Source organism: Culex pipiens, chromosome 2 (assembly GCF_016801865.2).
Source record: "Culex pipiens pallens isolate TS chromosome 2, TS_CPP_V2, whole genome shotgun sequence".
Lineage (NCBI taxonomy): Eukaryota > Metazoa > Arthropoda > Insecta > Diptera > Culicidae > Culex > Culex pipiens.
The window spans coordinates 28,888,758-28,900,503 of NC_068938.1; the positions used below are offsets into that span (position 1 = coordinate 28,888,758).

General features: G+C 36.0%; 1 protein-coding gene across 4 annotated transcripts in view; it reads right to left on the reverse strand.

The window, feature by feature from the left end:
* Positions 1-11,746, reverse strand: part of LOC120415583 (uncharacterized) — a 31,711-nt gene that overhangs the window by 1,453 nt on the left and 18,512 nt on the right. For 3 of the 4 annotated variants that reach the window (XM_039577169.2, XM_039577167.2, XM_039577168.2), the window contains exons 4-8: positions 11,294-11,724; positions 10,322-11,220; positions 10,070-10,267; positions 9,862-10,005; positions 9,422-9,797 (exon numbers count right to left, since the gene is read on the reverse strand). In XM_039577169.2, the coding sequence (XP_039433103.1) occupies positions 9,618-9,797; positions 9,862-10,005; positions 10,070-10,267; positions 10,322-11,220; positions 11,294-11,724 (1,852 nt within the window). In that variant the 3' untranslated portion in view covers positions 9,422-9,617. Of the gene's footprint in view, positions 1-3,147; positions 3,967-4,242; positions 4,315-9,421; positions 9,798-9,861; positions 10,006-10,069; positions 10,268-10,321; positions 11,221-11,293; positions 11,725-11,746 lie in introns of those variants that run through there. The other variant, XM_052708583.1, reaches the window with a different exon arrangement.

Here is an 11,746-nt window from a genome sequence, read left to right on the forward strand (position 1 = left end):
CTTGATTTAAACTATTTCATTTCATTTATTTCGTTGTTGTTCTCCCCTAACAATTTAAATTTGTTTAAAAAAATCTGGGAGCCAAAAATAGAAACATTCCTTAAAAAAAATTACTTTATCCACATTTAAAAAGTTGGTGCACGCAGAAAAATAAGGCATATTTGAATCAACTAAACATTTTGTTGATTTGAAAATCAAGATTTTTGTTGAACCAACGCTAAACGTCAAAGCAACTTTTTCAAAACAACAAAAGATTTTTGTGGAATTGAGAAAATCAAGGTTTGTTTCAACGCAAGATCGGCGTTGATTATATTCAACAAAATTTTTGTTGAAACAAACCTCGTACAGACTGATTCTACAAAACATTTTTCAGCGTGTGCTTTTCTCATGATCATTCGGCCTTCAGTTGTATAATTCTCGAGTTAGTTTTCAAAAGGTACTTTGCGCTATTTGTAGACTAAGCGACTTTTCGATAATTGTTCGTTCAATTTACGGAACAAAATTTTTTTTTTTTCAAATTTTAAATCAACTTTTATGATTTTTTGATAAAGTGCGCCGTTGTTAAGGTATAGCCACTTAAAATTTAATTTTAACTAAAAAAATCCTGTTTTTTCAGATTGGACCTACTTTTCGAATGCAAATTAGATTTTACACTGTAAACTAAAGTCAAACATTTTGTTTGACTAAATTTCTATTTTAACCAAAAAACAATTTGATTTTCAAAAAATCATAACTTGGTGGCAAAAATTTTGTCCATTCCTCTGGTTTGTTCAGAAATGACGTCCATGAAAAGTTGCGGTTTTTGTCCCCTGAAACATATGAAAAAATTACAAAAATAAAAAAAATACGGATTTTTTAAAATAGATTTTTTGTTACCAAAAATAATTTTAAAACCGGCAATTTTTTTTTTCATATGTCTATGTTTCTGAATAGTCCCCATCAATACCTAGAATTTTGCCGAAGACACAAAATCGATCAGAAAATTCTTTCAAAGGTTACGTACATTAGGTATGCAGAAGAAATTAAAAAAATAATCGGAAATTCATAAATTCAATAAAAAATGACCGAGCCACGTAGCCCAGTGGTAACGCTTCCGCCTCGTAAGCGGTAGATCGGGGTTCAAATCCCGGCTCGGACCAACACAACTGGTGATCTTTTCTTTTCTGGATTCGATTGCTTAGTAAAGGGAAGGTAGTGTATCGTCACAAACTGGACCTTATCAAGACACCTTTAATAAGACATTTAATATGAAACAGGTTTTTAACATAGCTTTTTAAATACATGAGAAAACTGCATAATTTAAATAGCAACTTAGGGGACGTTAAGACGGATCGATTAAAACCATTCCGGCCAAAATCGGTTGAGCCTGTGACAAGATATTCCAGTGACATTGATTTGGTACACATGTCTACATACAGTCAAAGCACACAGACATTTGTTCAGCTGATGATTCTGAGTCGATATGTACAAATGAAGGTAGGTCTAGGAAGTCTAACTAAAAAGTTCGTTTTTCGAGTGATTTTATAGCCTTTCCTCAGTAAAGTGAGGAAGGCAAAAACAAATATTATTAAATTCAAAAAATAAAAAAATCAAGAAAATCAAGAAATTAAATCTAAAAAAGAACATTGAAGCGGAAATACCAAAACAGTAATTCAAATAAATTAAATTTCAATGTTGTGGCAAAAAATAGAAATTAAAAATATGTGCAAAATCATACATTTATAAATTCAAAAAAAAAATAGTCTTCAAAAATCTAAAAAATAAAAAATTAACAAATCAAACTTCTAAAACAAAAAAAAATCCAAAAAAAAAATTACAAAAAAATTGGAAATTAAAAAAAATAAAATTTAATTAATAATTCCAGAGTTTTTTTTTAAAAGGTCCTATAACCTATTGTCTTTCATATGTTTATAGGACCTAATCAAAAAAAAGTCGAGAATTCAATTTATAAATTCATAAAAAATTGAAAATTAAAATCAAGAATTTAAAAAAATCACAAATAAAAAATTCCAAAATGCTTTATTTTCTAAAATAAAAAAAACGAGAATAACAAAAATAAATAAATTTAGAAAATCAAAAATCCAAAACATAGAATAAAAATAAATTTTAAAATTGAAAATAAAAAAAATTTCACTCCACTTAAATTTATGAATGCTTTTGATTTATCTTAAGGAATTAACAAATTTAAGATTTCAAGAATGTATGAATTGATGAATTTATCCCATGGCTTCAAAGTACTTTTAAAAATAATTCTAGAATTGAAGAATGGAACACTTCCTTTGGAGCAGTTTTTGCTTTTTTAGACAATGTATTCCTCCATCAATTTTTTTTAAATTTTTTGGAGTTTTTATGATTTTAGATTTTGTGAATCACGGATTTAAGAATATTTTTTTTAAGAATTAGAACTTAGTTTTTTTTTATTTCTTGATGTGTATGATGATTTTACACAGAAACATAGAAAACTAACGATATTTTGAAACTTGAGGTAAAAATAAGTACCTGTATCAATTTGAGCCAAATCGGTTAAGGGTTAACCCCTTCCCGCCCAAAGCAAAATAGAGATTTTTACGGTATTCCTTGCCATTTTCTACAGAATTGACCAAACTGGATAGAATTTGAATTGGAGGCAGTAAACATCTTAAATAACACTGTGCAGAAAGAATGAGATCATTTCACTCAATAGTATTCGAGAAATTTCAATTTGAAGTGAAAAATTAGTAGTGCTCTGGTGCAACCATGAGTGTTAGAGGGTTAAGTATCGCTTTTTATCGTTGAAGTTTGTATGGGGAAATCCGAAAAAAAATATCGGGAAAAGCAAATCATTCAAAATTCCGTTATTCGCTGTTACTTATTTTTGCCTAAGGAATCGAATCAAGGGGTATCGCTGATGTCGATTTTTTTTTATTGTCACCCTAATGCTTACTCTAAGTTTGGTCGTACTAGGTGTATATTGTGAGATAAAGTTTGGTGTCTTCGACAAAGTTGCTTGGCAAGCACAATATTTTTTGAGAAGACAACAAATTCTCAAAATATTCCTGAACAGTTGGATTAAAAAATAAACACCCCAAACGTGAACTACCCTAATTTTCAAGCAAGCCAAAAGAAAAGTAATTTCAAGTGTTATCAAAAAGGAAAAAAATATCTTACCTTGCACTCCAAGCAGTTCATAGAACCGCACACAGGACAACGGAAACCGCTGACATGGTCCTCAACAAGACACCACCCGTTACAGTTCGGCGTCTTACAGTGAAACGAGTTCACCGCCAAACTCTCCGCTTTTTGCAGCGATCGGCCCAAATAAGCGTTGTATTCGCCTTCGCTCAGCAGACTCTTGATCTCGCGATCCTGAATCATGCTGTCACAGGCGTAATTCTCATCCTGAAAGGGGCAGCGCACCACGACGTCGTCCGCGTGCTTGATCGAGCTGGCCAAACACTCGCGGCAGAAGGAGTGGAAGCAATCCCGCAGGATGACCCCTTCGTAGGCCTCGAACGGACCCATACACACCGGACACTCAAACGCTTCCGGGTTGGGCACCACGCTGGCGTCGGTCAGCGTCACCAGCAGCTCCAAATCCTCCGGCAGGATCGCCCTTTTTGGGGCTTCGTCCGTTTGATAGACTTCGAACTGCCGCTGAAGGAAGCCCTTGTACTCTTCCGGGCCTAGCAGCGACTCGATCTCGCGATCCTCAAGCGTCCCATCGCACTCGAACTGACCGTACGGGTAGGGACACCGGACGGTGGCGTGTTCCAGCAACGAAGTCTGCAGACAGTTGCCGCAGAACGTGTGCAAGCAGTTGACAAGTACTACGCCGCGGCTCGTTTGGATCATTTTACTGCAGAGGAAGCATTCGCTTGGCTCGCAGTTTCTGATAAGATCGGTCGCCTTGTTTAGCTGCATCAGCAGTTCGTACTGCGAGGGCTTGCGCTCGATCGACAAACGAACTGCAGCTCTAGAAGGTCCAGCCTGGGGAGTAAAGTTTAAATTAATTTAGGACATTTAATACGCTGAAAGAGATTGATTTACCTGCTGTTCAGAAGCCTGCTTCAGGGCCATCATTAGTTCGTGCGGAGAGGGTTTGCGGTCGATCAGCAAATTAACTTCAGCTCTAGAAGGTCCAGCCTGAGGAGCAGCGGCTTGCGCCAATGCCATCATCAGTTCTTGTGGAAGGGGCTTACGATTCTATCCACAAAAAATAAAATTATTTTTTTTTAAATCACAAATTGTAAAAAAATTGTTTACCTCGTTCAGCCCTTGCATCGGCAGTCCTGATGGACCGGCCACGGCAACCGTTGCCGTCGTCGGTGGGAAATTCTAAACCAGCGCGCAAATCGTAATTAATTCATAAATCCAAAACTAAAACAGGCCGAGTTAGAAATTACCTGGTTCGGTTCCGAGGACGTGCTCGCTGCGGCTGCCGGTTGAGCCATGGCCATCGTGACACATTTAGGGGAACCTTTGGGACACAAACTAAGACGGATTAAACGAGCAATAAACGGTTTCTTGTTCCGCGCGCAGAATCAAACCGAAACATTCGAAACGAATGATGCGTTTGAAAAGTTGACAGTTTGGAGAAAACACTTGATCGTGCGGGAGTAAGGTTTGAAAATGGCTTAGGTGATGAGCTGAATTTTATTTTTCTGAAAACAATTTGGATCAAATGTTAGATTCTAACAGGGCTATATTTAATTACACCCTTATAGAATGGTTCCAAAACATTACACAAAACAGTCATGTTCTTCACCTATCTACAATCACTTAACTTAGAAGTTAGAATCTAGAGTTTTTTTTGATTAGGTCCTATAAACATATGAAAGACAATGGTTTATTGGTCCTTTTCAAAAAAAAAACTCTGGAGTTTAGCTTCTTAGAACAGATAACTTTGTTTAGAGAAAGTATACGTAACTTACTGCCGTTATCTACAATCTACTTAGCTCTTGCTTGGTTGTTACCAACGTAATCTATAATATCTATTAGAGGGACGTTGTTACACAACACGAGAAAAGAGCGGATAAGCATTGGACAGCTGGCATTCTCATAAGGTAAGTTTATCACTAAACTTGAAGTTAAAAACAATATGGGTTTTGTATTTCTTTGTTAAATTTGTTTATTGCTGCCTGGGAAAATGCAAAAAAGTCGAGCAAATAGCTGAAGCTGTGCTGCAGGTTGATGCGCCCTTTTCCAATGTTACTCTAGATTTGCCTTTGGCTGATGAACGAAGCATTAGGTCTATTCCCGTACTGCAGAATTCTGCAATTCTGCACAAAAACGGCAGCAGAGCGTTCCCGTACTTTTCTGCAACAAAAGTAACTTTTCTTCCAGGCAGAACTTCTGCAATGAGAGAGGCTGAAGTTGCAGCAAAACCGTTCCCGTACTTTTCTGCAAGTTCTCTCTTCTCTTTCGTGTTGAAAAGTAACTGCAAGTTGGTGTGAGTACACGCTTACATAAAATTTGCAAGTTGGGTTAAATCAAGCATTTTTTTATTATGTAGTTGTAATAAATTTGATGTTTTATTATTACGAAATTTAAGTAGTCTTTTTGAAGGGACGTTTGTATATTTGGAATTGATGGATTTTGGGGTATTTTTTTTAATGTCTGGTTTCATTGTTTAAGGATTGATTTTTGATCTTAAATTGTTTTTGAACAGACTGTGTTAAAATAATAGGTAAATTTAATTGGCAAATAATAAATTGTACCAGTGACGGAGCTACCAATTTGTATTCTTATATGCAGGGTTGTTACGGACGGCGCGGATCGCGCGGATGGCGCGTTTCGCGCGGATAGCGCGGATCTGGCGCGGATTTGCTGGCTAATTTTGCTCAGGCGCGGATTTCGCGCGGATGGCAATTTTGATAAATAAATTAATTGAGAGAGATAGAATTACTTTCATGTTATTAAGAAAAATATTATCAGGAATTACGATAATTTGTTTTTTCCTTTGAGTGCAAGAATTTTATATTTTTTATTAATTGAATTTTCTTCTGAAAATGTTTGTTTGTATTTTCTTGGTACGAAACGTGGAAAAATGAAGATGAAGATTATGTAGAAATTATTTTGTATATGTTTCTTGTCATTTCTTAACATCTCCTGCTCCGAATATTTAATTTCTTTTGAGTTTTGAGTAATGATTTTTAACCTTATTTATTTTTAATTTTATACTGGATTTATAAAATTTTTAATGTTGTAAATCAAATATTACAAACTTTTCCCGAAGATATAGACATTAGAATGTGTAACAAAAACTATTATTGGGGCTTGTTCTGGTGGGCGCCAAATATGAGCTTGATGTAACAGAACTCCACTTTCAAATTTTAGATAGAATTTAGAAATATGGAATTGAAATGGAGTTTAGAAATTTTGTTTTTCTAAGTTTAAACAAACTTGGCGAAAATAAAAAGACCAGAACATTCCAAATTCAAAGGTTCCGAAATTCAAAAAATCGAAACTTGTTTTTGTTTTAATGGTTTTTATAAACAAAAAAAATCAAAATACATATATTTTTTTTCGAAATTTCTAAAATTGTAATTTAAAAAATCTGAAACTTCTAAATTCAAAATTTTAGAAATCTGAAAAAAAAATTAAAAAATTTAAAATCTAGAAAATATCAAATTCAAAACAATATAGAAAACAACAAAAAATATTTCTCAAATCTAAAATAATTTTAGTATTCCTAAGCTTTTTAATGATTAAATTCTTAAATTCTTAAATTCTTAAATTCTTAAATTCTTAAATTCTTAAATTCTTAAATTCTTAAATTCTTAAATTCTTAAATTCTTAAATTCTTAAATTCTTAAATTCTTAAATTCTTAAATTCTTAAATTCTTAAATTCTTAAATTCTTAAATTCTTAAATTCTTAAATTCTTAAATTCTTAAATTCTTAAATTCTTAAATTCTTAAATTCTTAAATTCTTAAATTCTTAAATTCTTAAATTCTTAAATTCTTAAATTCTTAAATTCTTAAATTCTTAAATTCTTAAATTCTTAAATTCTTAAATTCTTAAATTCTTAAATTCTTAAATTCTTAAATTCTTAAATTCTTAAATTCTTAAATTCTTAAATTCTTAAATTCTTAAATTCTTAAATTCTTAAATTCTTAAATTCTTAAATTCTTAAATTCTTAAATTCTTAAATGCCGCCATCTTGAATCATAAAAAATACACATATTTTGGAGTAATATTCTAGGTTAGAAACGCATATTTAGAGGATTTAGAGATTAGAAATTTTGAAGAGGTCTTCGGATAACAGAGTACAAACTGTATCTATTTTTTATAATTGAGTTTTTAATTTTTTTTATATACAAAATTTTCAAATTTTACTTTTTTTCAAATTATAATTTCTTTGAATTTTTTAACTGTAGATTTTGAATTTTTGATGTTCTAAACTCTTAAATATTCAAACTTTTGATTTTTTATTTCGAATTCAAAATATTTGAATTTTTGAGGTCTGAACTAGGGTCTGAACTTTTATATTTTTCAACCTTATTTTTTATAATTTGATTTTTTTAAACTAAGCTTTTTTTTAATTTTAAACATTTTGAATTACTTAATTTTTAATTATTTGAATTTTTTAAGCTTTGAATTTGTGATTTTTTTATTTTTCTGATATAAATATTTGCATTTCAAATTTCTCAAATACCTGATTTAATGTTTTTTTAGTTTCTCAATAAAAAAATCTTAGTTTTTTTAAATATTTTTATTTATGAATTTCTTAATTTCCGAGTTTCTAAATTTATGTGTTTCCATATTTTTGAGTTTGTGATTCATTTACTTTCTAATATTTTTCAATTTTGCTGCGTCACCGTTGTTCTTCCATGTGACATCCATAATTTATTTATGTTATCCTGAATAAAAAATCCTTCAAATGGTCTGCTATCAAAACATGTATTTATGATCCCTTCTATATTAAACCTTTGTTTGTCATTTTTTTAATTATATTTGTTGAACTTACCTGCAACTCTCATTTCTATTTTTTTACCTAATGTAAAAGTTTTGAATTGTTTCCAATGTATAATTTCTACCTAAGCATAAGTCGTCGCATAAGCATCTTTTAAATAAAAAGTTGAGTTGCATAAAACAATAAGTCCCCGTTCTAGAGGTAAACTTCCTTCAATTAAATTTTTGTCAATCCCTTTTTTTTAGTAATAAAAAAAACTTTAATACCCAATTTGAGTAAATCCACTCAACTGTGTACAATATTGCAGAAAAAGTACTGGAACGCGCTACCCAGGCAAAAGTTTTGCGGCTTCTCTCCTTGCAGAACTTCTGCAAAAGAGAGAGATGAAGAGAGCGTGCTGAAAAGTACGGGAACGTGCTGCAAAAAAGTGACTTATGCTGGCTGCAGAATTCTGCAGAAGCTGCAGAAATTCTGCAATTCTGCAGGTACGGGAATAGACCTATTCTGTCAAAGAGATTTGTTGACATTTTTTTCCGACTCTCGATCCCAGCAAACGCAAACCATACCAATTTGTTGACGGAGCATTTCCCGAAAAGATGTATTTCAAACAGTTCTTTAAAAGATAATTACTTCAGGTAGTGTCTTCGTCTTTAAAAAATAATCAAATTTCAAAAATAACCTAATTTTGACAGCGACTGAAAACAGTGTTTATGTTTACGCTGTGGACAGTTGAGAGCGAGGTTGATAGTGAATGTTCGGCGCGGAAGTGTGGGTGTGATTGAGTTGTGCTGGAACCGGTTGGCGGAAACCGGAACAGGACACGATGGAAGCGGGGTGGGTGGTTGGAAGGTTAATAATCGGCAGCGATGGTGCTGCGTCCGGAACGTCGCGTCTCATGGAGTCCCGGTTGCGACTTTACACTACCAGAACGTTTACCGAAGGTAAGGGTAATATTTTTTTTTCTCTATCTTATTTACATGTTATTTTAATAATTTTTTAAGCCATTGCCAATTTTATTTAAAGTTTTTGCATTTTCTTTTTTTTTTGGAAAAAGGTGACACTCCAAAAAACTTTCCAAAATTAAATTGAAACCCATGAAAAAAAAAATATTTTTCCTTTTTTCTTTCAAACTTGCCCGCTGCTTAAATAGTCTAAGAACTCCACAGAACTTTGTTTTCTTTCAAACTTGCCCGCTGCTTAAATAGTCTAAGAACTCCACAGAACTTTGTTTTCTTTCAAACTTGCCCGCTGCTTAAACAGTCTAAGAACTCCACAGAACTTTGGGCATTCTTGAGAATCTTCTTGAATGTTATCACTTTATTGTGTTTTATGGGAGTTCGAAAGTTATAAATCTCGAGTTTTTTTTGAAAAGGTCCTATAAACAAAATTTTTACTTTTTGATTTTTGGGTGTTTTTAAATACCCCTGACTCAAGGCGGTTCTAAAAACACCCAAAAAGCAAAAATTAAAAATTTTGTTCATAGGACCTTTTCAAAAAAAACTCTAGAAATGTACCACTAACTCTTAGTTTTTTTTTTCTTATTGCTTTTATTGAGGCTTGAGATACATTAGATTTAATATCCACACGGTATGTTTGTTAAAACGCACAATTTTTACGCTATACTTTCGTGTTCCACTCCTCGCTCTTTGGCATCGACCCTTATACGGCACAAAAGAACTCGCGCGTGAGCGCTTAAAACTTAAGTATAGGAGGCATTAACTCTTCAATGGCAGTAATTGCAAGATGGATGGCACTTTTTTCCGTCGACACCACACCGGCAGCCGGCACTCGTGTCGCCCTTTCCGCCGGGGCCCCACCGTGGACCCCGCGTAACCCAGCAGATTTCCGTTTTGCACATGCTGCACTTGAGCCAGTCGCAGCCCCACTTTTTCATCATTACGACCTGTGCGGAGGGAGGTTAGTTGGTTATGTGGTTTGATTTTGGCCACATTGGCATGTCTACAAACCTGGCATGTCGGACACATGAGGGCATCTCCCCGGTCGACCATTTCCTGCAGCATGTCCCGGGTTTGTCTCGCTTCGATATTCGTATCACAGTCGTTTTTAATTCGATCTTGGAACTGCTTGCAGTCAAGCCCGTCGTGAATTGCCTGCAATTTGCGTAAATAATATCATTTGATGTGGTTTAACATCTTTCAAGGCGAGCCAACTTACTCTGCACGTGAGGCAATTTACGATCGTACACACGGGGCACTTGAACTGATTGACGTTGTCCTCGTAGATGCACCAGCCGCGGCAGTTGGGCGTCTTACAGTGGAACGTATTGTCCAGCTTGCTTTCCGCTTGTCGGATGGACCGTGCCAGGTAGGCCTCATACATGTCCTTTGTGACCAGAGCTTTGATCTCGCGTTGCTGCAAAAGGACTGAATTAGCAAGCTGTTCAAAAGATGAAGAAATACCCCCTACCGTGATGACACTCTCGCAGCTGTACACGGCATCCATGAACGGACACCGGATTTCCGCTTCTTCGCTGAAGTTGATCGTGTTCGCCAGGCATTCCTTGCAAAATGTGTGCAGACAATCGCGCAGCACAACTCCTTCGTACTGCTCAAAGGTTCCGAAACAAATGGGGCACTCGAACGCATCGACATTCGCGATTACATCTGCAGAATCCAGATTAACCAGCTCCATGTAGTGATTCGTTACGTCTGTTTCATCGTCCGGCATTACCAGCCCATTGCGCTCGAACTTGACGGGCTTCTTTTCCTTCAAGAGAACCGCTCGGACTATCGGACTGGCAGTGCTGATGATGGGTCCTTCCTTTGGCGCGGGTGCCACTCCGTTGTTGTACGAGTTCGGATTGAAGTTGTCCACTCCCCGGTACTTGTTCCGGGTTATGTTTGGACTAGCAAAGGCCGTCATCACAATGTTCTTCTGCTCGGGAACCTGGATATGTCTCGTGGTCAACAGATCCGTAGTACTTGGATTGGGTTGACTGGTTCTGGTTTGTGATTCCGCGACTTTACTTTCATCCAGCAAGATGTTGAAAATGTCCGAAGACTTTCGATTGCTGGACACGCGATTGAGATCATTCCGCAACTCTTTGGGAGGATTCCGAAGCTGAACATCGGAAGATTTCCGGACATCATCCTGGATGAATCTTTTCAGTTCTTCCGGAATTAATTCGTCGTCGTTTGTTCTATAACGAGCAGGGACTACGTAAGAAGCTGGTCTTGCCTCGGAACATGCTCCACAGCCAGGACGATTCGGTGGATTGATCAGCGTGCACAGTGGACACACCCATCCCTCCTCGGTATCATTTTGAGGTCCGTTGTTCTCGGAGATTGTTGGCAGCGCTGTTGCTCCTAAAATAAATTAAGAATTGGTAGCGACACCACGGACAAGGACTTGAGGTCAAGGTGGTTAATAACTACTTACCAAGCTTGGAATCATCCTCATGCATCTCGTTCTGCGTATCGGACCCATCTCCGTCGGAATCCGACACGGACAGTATCTTTGCCTCGGTCTTGCTGAACTGGGGCTTTACCACAGTCATCACTGGAACGACCTTCTCCTCAACCTTGACCACGGAAGCAGCTGCTACCGTTGTTCCCAACGGTTTCAGGGGCTTCACTGCTTCGCTTACAATGTACAGCTGCAGCACGTGGTCGACGTCCACACCGTAGTCGTACAGCGTTTTGCGCTCGTTCGAGAGATACAGGTCGTTGCAAACCCAGCGCTGAATTGCGAGCGGAATTCCGTAATCCCGGGCAAACTTCAGCTTCCACTGGGCTAGCGTCAGTGTCGACGAAACGCTGACCTTTAGCGGACCCTTCCGGCTGTTCTTGTCGTTGATGTAAACGGTGATGCTGAAAGCGGAAGAGTCTTGCC